Source organism: Gouania willdenowi, chromosome 19, assembly GCF_900634775.1.
Source record: "Gouania willdenowi chromosome 19, fGouWil2.1, whole genome shotgun sequence".
Classification (NCBI taxonomy): domain Eukaryota; kingdom Metazoa; phylum Chordata; class Actinopteri; order Blenniiformes; family Gobiesocidae; genus Gouania; species Gouania willdenowi.
Window position 1 is genome coordinate 6,554,497 of NC_041062.1, and position 16,696 is coordinate 6,571,192.

The 16,696-nt window shown below is 36.1% G+C and overlaps 1 protein-coding gene across 2 annotated transcripts in view; it reads right to left on the reverse strand.

Annotated features, from left to right (window-relative positions):
* The window catches only part of dock1 (dedicator of cytokinesis 1), a 211,018-nt gene that overhangs the window by 159,576 nt on the left and 34,746 nt on the right, over positions 1-16,696 (reverse strand). For both annotated transcript variants that reach the window (XM_028475387.1, XM_028475386.1), the window contains exons 12-16: positions 15,773-15,852; positions 9,321-9,446; positions 9,120-9,244; positions 4,299-4,397; positions 1,360-1,432 (exon numbers count right to left, since the gene is read on the reverse strand). In XM_028475387.1, coding sequence (XP_028331188.1) covers positions 1,360-1,432; positions 4,299-4,397; positions 9,120-9,244; positions 9,321-9,446; positions 15,773-15,852 — 503 coding nt within the window. The remainder of the gene's footprint in view (positions 1-1,359; positions 1,433-4,298; positions 4,398-9,119; positions 9,245-9,320; positions 9,447-15,772; positions 15,853-16,696) is intronic.

Genomic DNA, 16,696 nt, shown 5'->3' on the forward strand with positions numbered 1-16,696 from the left:
CTCTTGGTTAACTTGCTAGGTTTCCTAATCAATGAAAATATAGGTTTTAATATAATTTTTGGTGTGGGCGTCTGAGCCTGTTTTGTGTCTGTATACCCCTAGATTTCAATTTTTTTTTTTAAATGGTAAAATGTGGGAAAGCTTGATATGAAACATTTTTTAATAATTGTTAACTACAGAAGTGTAGATCAGTGGCTCTCAAACTTTTTTGGTTCATGTCCCCCCTTTGTCTGACTACAACGTCTTGCTTAGAAAACTATTTAAAAACAACTGTAGTTCATAATGATGGAATGAACGAGTGATAACACACATTTTAAAGAGTCTCATTTAGTAATTATATAGAAATAAACAGTATTTAGTGCAGTGGTTCCCAACCTTTTTTGGATCGTGACCCCAGAGTATTAGTTTTTGATCATCTTTGCGCTCAGATACTTATTTTTTTACTGAATTTAGTTTGAGATTTATATTTCCCAAAGTGAATGTATGGAAATACAGTTGTTGAGGAGTATGTGTTGTTCTAATTAAAAGAAGAAAAAAATGGAAGAATATTAATAAAAACATTTCAAATTTTTTCAAAATCTTCAGAAATTTCAGGCAACGTAATTTAAAGTCCAGGCGACCCCACATAGTGTCCTGACCCCATGGTTGAAAAACCCTGATTTAGTGGCTCCTGAATAGATTTTTTTCTATAGTTGTTATCATTTGAGGTCATCTCAAGCCTGGGGTGGGACCAAGACTGATACTTTATTTGTTTCTCTCTCTCTCTAGTGCCCCCTCTAGTGCCATTGCGTACCCCTAGTGGTACACGTACCACCATTTGAGAAACACTGGTGTAGAACTGTACATAGAACTGTAACACCATTGCCCAGTTTTGTGTTAAATTATAATTGACATTTTTTATAGAATTTTCACTACAATTACAAAGTCAATTATCTAAACTCAATTACAATTTAATTATGATTACGACAGCAACAGATTTTTAAAATTACAATTACAATTTTAACTGACCACAACCCTGAAATGAGCAGATGGTTTTAACAAGACTGCTGGAAGCTTCTCTGCCCTTTGGCCTCCCCAACGGTTCAAAGAATCAAGGTCACACATCAGTGGCTGGAGTCATGACCGAGACTTGTTTAGTCCACAGATGAAAAGCCTTGAGGAAACGTTCCCGTCCCCAGCTGAGACTTAGAACCAGGAAATCCACGTCTGTGTTCAACATGTAGCTTTTTTTAACTGACAGTACAACAACAACAGTGCATCATCTCTGCACTCATCTCCCATCGTGTTTGCTGTCCACAGATTATGAGCCAATTGTACAGAAAAAAAATTGTTTATACAGAAGCTGACATTTATACTCACAGTCCTGTGAAGAGCGATGGCGAAAGGTGAAACGCAAATGGCTGCGGTTGACATCCTCAATAGGAATAGCGACCTGAGATAAAGGGCAAGATTAGATTGGCACCAAGTTAAATGTGTACTAATGAAAACATGCCATCATCAAGCTGATTTCTTGTTGCACAAAGATATTATGAAGTGGAACCAAAAACAAAAGGCTGAGTATTATAGAAAACTAGGACAACAGTTGAAAAATTGGCACCACTTGTCACTCTGTATGGAATTTACATCTTCTCAATCACTGTTTTTTCCTGCTGGTCATCAGGTTTCACTTTCTCATCCTAAATAATGTATGTTTGGTTAATCTGGGTCTTGAAAACAAGAATATGAGAGAAATCTACAGTAAGTGTGCTGTGACAGGCAAATGGGCTCACAATTTTTTTTTTTACAAAAATAATATAGAAACTGACCTTGAAAGTACGTACAAATATACAGTAAAAATACACAAAATGACAGAAAAACAGCCCAAAGGAATAAATATACACAAAATTATGACAAAAATATCAGGAAAAATACACAAAATGGCAACAAAAACATACAAAATTGCAAAAACACACAAAATAACTCTCAGAATTAATAAAAAATACACAAAATGACTCCAAACACACTTTCGTGTGTGTTTGGAGTCATTTTGTGTATCAACAGAAATATAAACAAAATCCTTTGTTTTGTCTTGTATTAAAGCTCAAATTGGTCATTATTCTAAATGCTGACGTGAATGTTAACGTGACCCACAGATCAGATAAGCACATTTGTGTGGCCTCAACTGGGACAAAACTTGCCCAACTCTGGGTTAAAAGATGAAAATATTATATAATAACAAAACTATTCTATATTTAGAGTAAATATTTATGTTAAAGTAGCACAAACTGTGATCAGTAGCTAGCGTAGCCTAAAGTCTTAAGCAAGAAAAGCAGTTTCTTTTCTTGACATAGATATTAATAAAATAGGCTAGAGTGACATTTTCCACATGCCATTTACAGTTGAACATTCCTCCAGGCAAACAATAACCTCTCTATCATATGAGTTGGTGAGTGGGGAAGCAACAGATGAGCTACACTTGATTTATCACCATCACTGTGTCATTTTCTGTCTCAAACTTTACTTAAGGTCATTTCAACACATTTTCACATCCCACGCACTTCGGTCTAAAAAAAAAAAATAATCAGAATTTTTTTTTACCAATTGATCCTTCATAATTCAAAAGGCACACTGTCATTTTTTAGTTTAGTTTTACTTTTTGAGATATGGTGAATTTAGTGAGGGGGGGATGTGGCGATTTTTGTGCATCCTTATTTCTCTTCCATTTCAGCTTCCAATATCTAAGGAACTACACCTTAATAAGAAACTGAAATTTGGTATTGAAATACAGCTCCGCCTACTCTCTTAGAATATACAAAAACATCTGCTATACATTCTATCTGGTGGACATGTCAGATCCTCAAAACTGGAAAAATGTTTGTCAGGGTTTGGGTTTGGAACATGTTTGTGCCTTCAGTAAATAACTTTACATATGCCTCAGCTCCCTGTAATTTGATCAGCTTTGACCTACAGTATGTACATAGACTGTTCACATCACGAATTAATAACCACATATATGCATTAGTTCTTGGGAGACAGTCTCTGGAAATCTGAAAAAATACTTTTTTTTTACTATTTTCATTGACCCATAACTGCACGTGGGGACGTAAGAAAAAAAAACCTGATCTTTTTTTAAATTTATAGTATAAAAATTACTCTTTCTTGGGATATAAAACAATTTTTCTTCATGGACTTCTTTATTATTTAGTTTATGGGTTTAAATCACATCTAGCACAGCTTATGGAGCTGAAATTATTTAAATTAATCAATCAATTAGGTTAAATAAAGGACACAATCATATTTTCTGGAACTGTTCCTCTGTGGCTACATTTTGGCAAACATGTTTATGGAGTCCTGGAGGCAGCTTTTAAGAAAAAAAAAATCTATATTTGATTTTAAAATGATGTCCCTTTGTGATTTAAAGCATATTAATTGTGCCAAGAAGAGTAAGAAATAAAATGTGTTAGTCACATGTAGGAAGACCTTGACTAGAAAATGGCTCAAGTGGATTGATCTAGTTTAAAACATATATAAACCATAGAAAGAATCACATTTAAACCAAGAATTCCAATTGACAAAGAGTTGACCCATATGAGTTATTTTAAATGATTCCTCAGGCTAATATACAGCGCTTCACAGCATCAATGCTCCGAGCGGGGCTTCCCTCTAGAAATACCGACTATGTAAGTTTTTAATCAGGTCATGTGACCTGGAGAATGCCTGCAGAACGTTTCACTTTACGGCAGTCACATGACCACAAGCTCCGATGTATATAGTTCCCACATGAAGTCACAACATACGGGAATTTCCCGACCCGGCCCCAGCCCTCAGAGCCAATCCTTATCCCGGAGTTAGAGGTCAACTACTGTCTGCATACACAATCAAAAGACGAAAAGAGGCTGGCCTGACTGACTGGCTGTTGATTTTTGCGACAGTGCTGTGGCACTTGACGTGAAAGTTACAGGTCTAGCACCCCTAGTGGTCAATAGTTACACAGTGTGGTTTTAAATTAGAATTATTGTTATTAATTTTTTACAGTTTTGTTGTGAGATGAATGCACCCATGTGCTATTGTTGATCTAAATGTTTCTGTTTTTTAAAAGGAAAAAACAAACTCTCATGCTTTAGAGTTTACCAGGTAGTTACCAAACTACCAAACACCAAATAACATCAGCAAACAAACTTCATTCAATTAAAACTTGTGTTGAGATGACAAATGGCTTTTGAAAGGGTGGTATGCAGTGTTAGTACAGAAAGTAATGACAACGCCTGTCGAAGACAGAATGATAAATACTGTAAGTGGAAATAAGTGCAGAAACACACCTTTATGGTTTCAAACCAGCGTGGCTGCTTCACTTGGTAGTAGATGACAGACTTGTACTCATTGATCCCATCATCTCCAGCGCCGGGAAAGATCACGCTCTGGAATGCAAAGCAGTTAGGCTGTCAAAAAAAAAATCAACTCGTTTTGGCAAGAATATTCGAATATTAATTCCAACAAGTTCATTTTGTCTTATTCAGACAACTTTTATTTAAGGAAATGTACTTTTATCTCCTGACATGTTATGACTTTTGACTGCCAGTCTTCCTCAGAGGCATCTGCTGATCATTTTTAACGTGTCCTTAGGAGTTCTTTCTGGGCGTGGCCAATGTGACAGTCTGGTGTGGGAGAGTGAGAATGTTCCTGATCTTAAGCGTTTGTGTTTGTTTTTCCTCTGTCCCAATTGTTGTTGCGTTGTCCCAGTCCACCTCAAAGCGATCAGCAGATGCCTTTGAGGAAGACTGGCAGTGGACAGTCGAAACATGTCAGTATATTTTCCTGAAAAAAAAGTTGTCTGAATGAAAGAAACTGTAACATAGTGTCACCACAACATCAAATACACCGTATTTAGTCCAATAATTTAGCAATTTACTAAGAAAAATCCACATAAAGGCCAAGTGGCAATCAGAATGGACAGGTAGGCAGGCTGCTAGACTGATTTAACAGTTATTTCCGCATATTCTGATGAATTTCCACCTACACACGAAGTCTCCTCCTTACTGCTCTACGTCTGCATATCAGTTCATTTACAGCTTTTTATGGTCACATTTTACTGGATCCAGACTGATACACCGCTTTGTCAGTCTGTTTTTCATACCGTGCACTATCAGCCCCAGAAGTGATCTTGTAAAGTCCAGACTTTGAGTCAGAATCCAGACGCGATCGCTTCTAAACAAACCTAACGTGGTGATTTGGCAACTTTATGCTGTTTATGGTTTCCTTCTATTACAAACTGGCTGTTTTTACTGCATCCAGGCTGTTGTAGCGCTGTGTGTGTGTGTCTGTGCATGTGTGTGAGTTACATGAGCAATGTGTGCAATCGCTCATGAACAAACTTGCAGGGAACGATATTTGCTTTTTATTTAAGCAAACACATTATTTTAGGCATCGAAAATAAAAACAAACATTCAACAGATGTATGACTTCAACTGTCACTCGCTCAGACGCAATTTCTCTCCACTCGGACCACCGAGTGTGGAGCAAAACGCATATGTCATGTTATTAATTCACTTTTTCTACATTATCTGAAGCTCGTTTTTGAATGTTCAGTTCAGTGTGATGTTCAGTCATTCCGCTGTAGGGGGAACTGTCAATAATATTCTGCATCCCGACTCCTGCTTTCACTGGACACGTATATACACATATAAAACACCCCGCCATGTTGCCCACACCCTAAGGTTGAACAATTAATCGAATTTTAATCACAATCACAATTTTGATTGCCATAATTAACTTAACCTGAATGTTGGCAATATTTACGTTTAAAATGTGTGTTCTGCTCCATATCGAATCAGGCACTTTCTCAACCATTAGTCAGCGGCAGCTTTGAGTCATTTGGGCGATTGATCAGAGCTGTGAGCTCTAATTGATTCCAATGAGTTGCATCAGCCCCAGATGCCCCAGATGCCCAGATGTAATATTGTATTCATTCAGATAACCCTTGGTACGTTTTACATTCATGGGTTAACATCTTTTTTTTTTCATATACCGGTATATACTGTATATATATATATATATATATATATATATATATTTTTTTTTTTTTTTAAGTAGTGCAAAAAAAAAAAAAATACAGATTTTTCCTTAACATGATAAATAATAGTGATCATCATTTTGGCCACAATCGTGCATCCCTACCACACCCTCAACTTTACATAAAAAAATAGCATCCTATATGTCAGAAAATATGATATTAGCAGGCTTCCAGCAAGGGGAAAGTACCCACTTTATAAAATACACTCCTGGAGGAAGCGAGCCCTAATCTAGCTGGATGGATGATAAAAGTGGAGATGTTCATATGCATGTCCACCTGTGAGCTGGCTGCCAATCTCACCACAGCGTAGTGGATATAACAGATAAAATTAGAAATTAATAATTTAGCAATGGGCAGCTATGCTTCCCTAACAGTAGGAGAGATAAGGCAAAGCCAGGCACATGGAAGCTGAGCAGCTGCTGCTGATTGATCCCACCATGTAAATTGCTTTTTCCAATTGGTCCCCACCACACCCACCCCCTGTGCACTTCTACACCAGCTCAGAGTGTGCATGTGAAACACCAGACCTCCTTTTTGGAGATTTGGAAGGAAGACGGCGAACATGCCTTGTTTATATCAATCCGTTGCGTGTTTCCTCCCACTACACCAGATGACTCCCTGGCCTGCAAGTGTAGCGCTGCAGAAATACTCCCACACTAATGGTTTCTGACAACCAGCAATTATGAGGAATAACAGACCTCGTCTCCCCAAGCTGAGCCAGGCAGATATGGGGGCAGGTGTGAAGCTTGAGCAACTGTGGCCCCCTTCACTAAGTGGCCAAAATTCCTGACAGCTTCCCAGTTTGAAGAGAGAAGAAAAAGGACAAGGTCTCGCTGCAGGTGAGAGGCTTTGCTGGAGGTCTGCTAATATGTCAAGGTGATAAGGACTCTCTCTCCAGACTCTCACAAATTCTTTTTACTACAGAGGGAGGAGACAGAGTCTGGAGGCACTAAAAGAGACAGAAAAAGGAAAGACAGAGCAGTGTCTGTCTGATATAGAACAAATAATCTGTTATTTTAAAGCGCCAAGCGCTTTCTGAGGATTTAAAAAGATGCATTTTAGGACGAGGGTTCATTCCCTCGTCCTAAATAATGTATGTTTGATTAATCCGGGACTTGAAAATGAGAATATGAGAGAAATAGGTGCTGTGACAGGCTAATAATGGACTCACAAAAAGACTTCTAAACCACACAAAATTATGACAAAAACACACAAAAATAACAATATAGAAATCGACTACCGAAATACAATAAAGGACTCCAAAAACATACAAATATACATGAAAAATACACAAAATGACAGCGTAAATACACAAAATGCCCCCAAAAACATACAAAATTACAAAAACACACGCAAAAACACTACCAGAATTAACAATAACATAAAAATACACAAAAGGACTCCCAAAACATACAAATATACATAGAAATACGCAAAATGACTTACATGTCCATAAAAAGACACAAAATAACTCCCAAGAAACATACATAAAGACAGAAAAACAGGACAAAATAATAAATATACACACATCAGAAAAATATGCTAAAAGACAGCGAGAGTCTGGAGGCACTAAAAGAAACAGAAAAAGGACAAACTGAGCAGTAAAAAGACAACCAAATTACACAAAATGACAACAAATACACATTAAAAAAATACACATAATTATAGAAAAACAGTGAAAAACAATGAATATACATGCATATATATATATATATATATATATATATATATATAAATGATAAAAACACACAAAAAGACTACCAGATTTAACAAAAATAACGTATAGACAAAATGCTTAAATCAACTTTCAAAAAACACATACTGACCAAAAAACTACACAAAATAATAAATACACACAAAAAGACTACAAAAACACAAAAAATTACAAAAACACACACAAAAAGAGAATCGAAATGAACAAAAACAACATAAAAATACATAAAATGCCTCCAAAAACATACAAAATTAAAAAACACAGACTTTAAGAATTACCAAAAACACTTAAAAATAAAAGAATTGAAAAGTATTTAAATAGTAGAATAATAACAATATGCAGCAAGCTGTTTTTGGCCCTGGAGGAAATTCATTAACACATAATTCTGTTTGATATGAATAAATGTTTAGAAAGTCTGCAGTAAACATGTCCTTCTGACCTCAGTCTTAAAAATAAAATATGTCCAGCCTGTTTACTGTGCTGTAGTTAAAACTAGACGTATAATGCTGCGTTAAGTGTCAGCCTCAGCAGACAAATCTGTAATGTGAAGCAGAGGGTGTAAATAATTAAACATATTAAAGCATGGGCTCTTTATTAGACTCTAAGAATTCAACACTCAGAAATAACGATGAGTGTCATCGACTCCAAATTAGAAGATGCAGACAATTATCTTTTAAAGAAACTAAAACTTCTACACAAAAGCTGAGTTTAAGCGAATCCCGTTGTGTGTTTTTGTTGTATCATATGGGGACAAAAAAGGACATGAATGAATGAATAAATACACGCTGAATTAAATGAATAAATAATTAAATACATACTTGAATAAATAAATATTTGCAAAAATAAATACATGAATGAAATTAAATACTTGTCTCCCATTTTTTCCTCAATTATGCATGTTTTTTCTACATGTATTTTAAATTAATGATATTCTATATTCATGTATCTAATATTCACGTATTTCTGTCATATATTAATTAAATGGGCAGTCCTAAATAAACTCTGAAGCATGATTGGTTACATTTAAGTAAATAAATACAATTAAAAAGCATGTGAAAATGCATAATTGAGGAAATAAATAAATAAATAAATGTAAAAATCTGGTAACAAAGACATAAGAAAATAAGTATTTAACTATTTATTTATGTATTTATTTTGCAATTATCTATTTATTTAAATATATATTTAATTATTTATTCATTTCATTCAGCAAGTACTAATTCATTTATTTATTTATTTATGTATTTGTCATTTTTTGTAACCCTTTGTATCACACTGTCCTGAATGCTGAGAAGTGGCTGAAGATCAGTTAAATCTCCAGCATCATGTGGATTCACATCCCACCGTTTTATTTACCTCCAGCTTCTTTCCATCTTCGTCGTAGATGGACATGGTCACCTCCACGTTTTTTGGGGTCGTTTTACTTCCTTTGTCGAAATCGCCCTGAACTAGTGTCACGTAGATATCGTTTCGCACGTCACCTTTTGAAAAAACGAAATACAGAATACGAATGTATTACTACAGTAAGAAATGAGTCGTCATATTTCAAAGCTTTACCTGGCATTATGATCTCTGGAAAGCCCATCTTTCGAGCCACAGCTGTAGATCGGTCCACCAGGTGGGGGAAGTCTTTCCTAATCTGATGGATGTCACCAGGAAGAAGCTTTAAAGTCACCCACAAGCCTGTTGATGTCAGTAGGAAAGGAAATAAAAAGAGAAGGAGAGGTGATAAGGCCATTGTGAGAAGACACCAGAAGATGCTACTTATAAATTCATGTTTCTTACTGCAGAAAACAAACTAAATGACAAAAACAACAACAACAAAGGAAAACATCTTTACATCGTTTTGTCAAGTGTTGGTGGTTAGTCAGAGCATAATTTGGTCATTGGATTTTACATTCAGAAAAGGAAAATCAAAGCTTTAGTTTTCTAAAAACAAAAGCGCAAATTAAATACAGAAACAACAAAACAAACAAACCAAAAAGGAAACATTAGAATACATTAGAACCAAATGTATGGACAACACCCCCATTTAATTAGTTTTTTTATTTTTAAAATCGCAATAAAATGCACAATATGGCAATCAAGCACTCAACATCTTCCTTGACTTTATTCTGCAATGTATTCTTGACCGAGTAGATCAAGAACTCCCTGATCCCGGTGTCCTCATAAAGTATGCAATCCGAATTACCTGCACTAACAGAAGCCAACGATGGAATCACCCTTGTAATGGCGATACATGCCTTATCCAAGTCAGCTATGCAGATGACAATGTCATGTTTTGTAAGAGCACGACTGAACTAAGAAACATGTTGAGGATATTTAATGAAGAGTATACTCGGTTTAGTCTAACAATTGCCGTAGCAAAAATGAAGACAATGTGTTTCAATGTTACACAAAAGGAAAACCATCTGAAGTCCATTGTTAAGATAAAGGAGACACAAGTTGAGAATGTTACCAGCTTCACATACCTTGGCCATGTCATCAAATGTGTAAGGTTGTTCTGCGTTTACTGTCCAGCGTATTGCTTCAGCTCATAAGAAATGGAATGAGATAAAAACCGTGCTCACGGATCGTCGAATAAAGCTGTCCACCTGGGTAAAGTTTGTAATGGCGTGTGTGCAGCCATCTTACGTACAGTACCCAAGCCAGTCTTCTTAACGCCTCACAGCTGGCAAAATTGGACTCCACATGGATTAATATTCATAGAAAACATGTCCGAAATGGGTTCGAACGTGTCAATGCACCACCAAGACAAAAACATAAAACACCATCGTTGGAAGAAGACAACGTAGACAGGTTCAGATATACCAATCTTGACATACCCTACCTCACCCACTCTTCGCCGATCCGTAACTTCTGTCTTGTCCAACACCTTAAGTACATTGCTCATATAACTAGACTTTCTAACTCAGCCCTGCCAAAACTCATTCTGTTCCGTATACCCGTGACATATGGAAAAACCATGATAAACTTACGGGTCTTTATTTTGTTCAACTGCAACAGGAAATGCAAGATAAGCCAAGGTTCCTGCCTTTGGTGGAGCAAATCCTTGGCACCCAACCCGCTGAAGCAGTGGAAGGGGAAAATTGATGATGATGATCCAGATGAAACTTGTAAAACTTTGGTCAATTATGAACACTAACGTGAATTTTTTGTAATTCCACCAATGATTCGATGTATTTTTTCTATCCAGAATCATTCCAGCAAGTTCATTCCGTCGTCTTTTTGAATAATATGTTATGGTTTCATTTGTTCAGACTTTTTTCCGGAAATTCACTTTGATCTCCTGACATGTTTCAACTGTCAACTGCCAGTCTTCCTCAGAGGAATCTGCTGATCGCTTTGATGTGTCCTTATGAGTTTTTTCTGTAGCCAGATGGTCTCTGGAGAAGAGAGTCCATCCCAGGTGTGGGAGAGGAAAAATATTCATTAGGGATGAGGGAACATTTTCACACATCAAAGTGATCAGCGGACGCCTCTGAAGAAGACTGGCAGTTGACAGCGTCAGGAGATCAAAGTAAATTTCCTGAGGACAGAAGGAATTTTGCTGGACTTATTAGGTGGAAGTCAATGAAACATCAAAGCGATTTCCAGATGCCTCTGACGAAGACTGGCAGTTTCAGGAGCTCGAGGCGGATTTCCTGAGGAACAGTTGTCTAAATAAATGAAACCTTAACATATTATTCAAAAAGAAGACAAAAAGCATCTTGCTGGAATTATAAATTAGCTAATTAATGTCAGTGAATAGTGATAAGTTAATAATTTGTGATACATTTAGGATACATTTACCAGTAGCTCTTTGTTTTTATATTAAAAAATAATTAGTAATTAATGATATGTTAATTGGTCACAGTTTTTAAGTTTCTTATATATTCTCCATCATGCCTGCCCTACTTTTCCACCACACTGAAGTGGAAGCAGCTCTCGTCTCTACAGGATCTTTAGTGGTGAGCCATATTAAGCTCTGTATGCACATTTCAAAGGTGACTTAGTTTCTTTTAAATTTCTCTGTGGAAAAACAAAGCAGCATGTCGCTGCACTCATCAACGCAATGTGACATTAAAAAGCATCCTATTATATATATATGGCGGTGTGTGGTGTGTGGGGCGCACTCGTTAACAGGCCACATGAGTGAGGGGGTCCTTGTCGGGGATTGGTGGCTTGATTCACTTTTACTTTCCAGGCCCCCACATTGTTAAGAGTGACAGATTCCCTACCCAGTTGTTTAATACGCGAGCACCACCAAAAACAGCTGCTGTCAGCACTCCGCTGTTTGTACCAGGGAGGTTTAGAGGAGAACTGGCACTTGCTCATGCATGTCTTCATCAGGTGTGACAACACCGCTGGGACAACACTCCCCTCTAGCTGCTTCGGTCCCTTGGGTGGACATCGTTCTTATAATAACAGATGCTAAATTACTGGAGCAATGGTCTTTACTAAAGCTTTGCCCACTTCATTAACATTTGGAGGACTTGGACTATTCTCATGGTGATGTGAACTTGTATTTATGGAGTGTAGTCATCAGGAACAAATAATAGATTTCATTAGCAAGGGCTTTGTACACCATGGATGTATCAGCCATTATTAGGTCCTGCTATTGTTGCCAAAACAGCTACAAAGTTGATTCATTTTATCTTCTTCTTGAAAAACTTTCCTTAATTCAGACATCTTTTTTTCAGGAAGTTTACTTTGATCTTTTGACACGTTTCAACCTTCAGCTGTCAGTCTTCTTGAAAGGTGTTTGCTGATTGCTCCGATGTATCCAATGCTTTGACACATTTTTGTCCATGACTTCCGCGTAATAATTCCAAAGAGTTTATTTTGTCTTCTTTTTAAATAAAATGTTATGGTTTCATTTATTCAAACAACTTTTTTTCAGGAAATTTACTTTGAACTCCTGACATATTTCAACGGCCAGCCTTCTTCAGAGGCATGTGCTGATCGCTTTGATGTGTCCATTTTTGCCCGTGACATCCACGTAATAATTCTAGCAAGTTAATTTTGTCTTCTTTTTCAATAATATGTTAAGGTTTCATTCATTCAGACAATTTTTTTTCAGGAAGTTTACTTTGATCTCCTGACGTGTTTTGACTGTCAACTGCCAGTCTTCTTCAGAGGCGTATGCCAATCACTTTTTTGTCCATGACTTCTGCGTAATAATTACAGAAAGTTTATTTGGTCCCCTTTTTGAATAATATGTTAAGGTTTCATTTATTCAGACAACTTTTTTTTAATTAAGTTAATAGATATTTTTGCTTATTTTTGTCTATAAAATGGTCAGTAAATGTCCTGAGGAAGTGCTTTTACCCTTTTTTACATAACGCTTTAGACTTTCAAAAATTAACACAGTTTTTTTTTTAGTTTTTTGGGTTTTATTTACAATTTATTACACGTTCTACTAGTGTAATATCAGTTTAAAATCAAGAAAAACACAAAAAACAATCTTTTGCGATTTAGTAGAAAGGACACAATAAAAGCTCACATGAGTAACAGATTTGTTAACAGAGATATCAAATTTACAATGTATACAACTTTTTACATTAATAAAAACAAATTTCAATGACTCAATTTAAAATCAGCATTTAGAATAATGACCAATCTGAGCATTAACCCTTTAACACCTGTAATATTAACATCTCCGCCTGGATATTGTTTGCTTATTTCATCTATAAAATCAAATGGTCAGTAAATTTCCTATGAGGAAGTGCTTTTCCCCTTTTTTCCATAGACTTTCAATAATTGGCAGTTGCTTGTTTTTACAATTTATTATATGTTCAACCAGTGTAGTATCAGTTTACACATAAGAAAAACATAAAAACTAAATAGATTTTCTGAGATTTAGTAGGAAGGAGACAATGAAAGCTCACATGAACAACAGATTTTTTTTGACAAAAATATACAATTTCGAATGTATAAAGCCATTTACAATAATTAAAAACAAAATAATTCCATGTATCTAAATGTGCAGATGTGAGAACAGATATTTTTGTATGTTTGTATTGTCATTTTGTGTGTTTTTGATGTCAATTAATATATTTTTTCTGTCATTTTGAATATTTTTCAGTTATTTATTTGGTTTTTTTTTTGGAATGAGTTTGTGTTCATTTGTTGTCATTTTGCATAGGTTATCGTTTTGCTTTTGTTGTGTATATCATTTCAGTGAATTTACACAAAATTAAAGCGCCAGTTGCCAATAGTGGGTCTAAAGTTAAAAGATGCTTTAACCTGCATGGAGCCAGCCCGCCCTCATAGGTTGGCTCCTGTTCAAAAAGTCCTTACACAAGCCATTTTCTATTGCAGCTTTAAACACATTAAATGTTCACCTGGGGGACGAAATGTTCACCTAATGTCCAATAACACCAGCACCATGGTAACAAAGACAAGAAAATTAGTGCTTTTCACTTTACCTGTCAGTGGTCTTAGCACTCAGGCTGTGCAATATGTGGGGAATAAAACTAGGCAATTGCATAGAAAAACTCTGGTGAACGTTGCTAAACTTAGCTACGAAGACAAGAACTGTTATTTGAAAAAGCGTAGCAGTAAAATGTCAAAGCACTCCCAGAAGTAAAAAGAGACAGCATACGTTTTAGAGGAATAAGAGATGAGATGAGATATTCTTAATTTGTCCCACAAGGGGAAATTTAAAGTTTTAGTTACATCCCATCCAAGAAACATGAAAAGACAATCACATATAACACATATAACATGGGAGGACAGGGGCGGGAGAACTGTAGGTCGCCACAAGGGCAGAGCCCTGTATTTAGCTGTAAAGTAGGAGAACAACAGGAGGAGAGGTGAGGGGAAAAGGCAGGTTCTAAACTAAGTTCGCTATTGGGGAGGACAGTGTAAAACTAGGAAAAAACCTCCTCAGCGTACATACACCAATAACAAAACACAGTCACAACAAAAACTCAAGAACAAAGCACGTGGGCAGGGTGGGGTGGATGGTGGGGAAAAGGAAAGGAAAAGATTGCCAATATCAAGCGGTGAATTGTCCTATCCTGTCATTGATCCACTTACAGAAACTTCTGGGTCATTCCATGTCATTTCAACAAATTTTCAGGACATCCCACGCACTTTGGTCTCAAAAAATTCTGATATTTTGACCAATGGTTCCGTGATTATTCAATAGCCACAAAGTGCATTTTTGGTTTGATCGGATTAATACCTTTTGAGATACGGCCAATGTCCATTTTCACGTGTCCTTATTTTTCTTCCATTTTCAGCTTCCAATATCTCAGCACATACACCACATAGGAAACTGAAATTTGGTATATTAATACAGCTCCACCTACTCTCTCAGAATATATAAAAAGATCTGCTATTCATCCTATCTGGTGGACATCACAGCTCCTCAAAATTGGAAAAATGTTTGGGGCTGGGACATGTTTGTGCCTTCAGTAAACATCTTTACATGTGCTTCAGCTCCCTGTAATCTGATCATCTTAGAGCTATGTACATAGACTGTTCACATCACTAATGAGTCACATACAGTATATGCATTGGTTCTTGAGTGACGGTCTCTTGAAATCCATAATATTTTTTTTTTTTACGATTTTCATTGACCCATAACTGCATGTGGGAATGAAAGAAAACATCTGATCTCTTAATTTATAGTATAAAGATTCATCTTTCTTGGGATATAAAACTTTTTTTAACTTTGGGTTATTTCACCACTCACAAATATAAAAAATCCTTAACATGAGGCCATTGTAGCTTGCCTCTGTGTCTTATAATCATTTATTATTTATTCAGTTTTCACTAGAAACATAAAAAAAAAATATAACAACCATAGTATCAGAAAACATACCGGTAATATTAATTATAAACAAATTTTATCTGGGCCATTTGTTGAATAGACATGGAATGACTCTTTTAGTATTGGTGTGAGGAAACTTAAAATCGTTTTAAGTGGAAGTATATTTTGAAGTCAATTTATCAATGAGTTTTAAATTAAATGAAAATATATTAACCAAAAAAAAAGAGTTGACTTGGTTTGTCCATACCTTGACCCTTGTGATTGACCTCTTTGGCGGAGATAACTTTGTTGATGACCATCTGGAGGAAGTCGTTCTCCCCCGCCACCCTGGGTGAACAACAGGAGATGATGAGCTTCTAACAGGTTTGGGGCCAATTCAATTTTTCAGTTTCAATTACCCATGCTAAATTACAATTCAATTACAATTACAGTGACCAGCATTTTTTTCCAATTACATATAAATTAATAATAATTACGGTCTCAATTACTAAAGTTTAACTCAAATAACTAATCACAACTGCCGAGCCTAAAATAAATAACCTAATAAATCTTAACCTTCCTCTTCTGTTAGCTTTCTGTTAGCATCTCTTATGATAACGGGTATTAAATCAGCTGTAAAAGACACTAAAAAGCTAATATTGGTCATAATAAAAATACATTTTATTTAAAAGCACCCTTCAAAACACCCAAGGACACTGTACAGTGGAGTCATAAAAACAATAAAAACAGGAGCAACAGAATAAAACAGAAAACGCCAATGAGATGGTGAGTGCGTGACTAGGTGGTGTAGGACTGTCTGAATAGGGAGTCTGTGGTACGGAGGTCAGGGGGGAGAGGTAACACTTTACTGGAAGTTTAATACATAAAGGCTGACATTACGCTGTCATTATTATGACATGACACCTGTCATTAGCATGAATAAGGTGTCACGAAGGCTCTCATTAAGTGTCGTTTGTTATCCTAACCCCTAACCCTACCTAACCCCACTAGATCCCTCCACCTAATCCCAAAAATTCCAACATAGCTCCAAAGGTGTCATAATTTAGCGAATGACACTTAATGACAGCCTTCATGACACCTTATTCAGCCTAATGATAGCGTAATATATGAAACTTCAAGTAAATTGTTACCCAAAAATCTTCCAATTTCTTTTCTATCTATTGGTTACCTT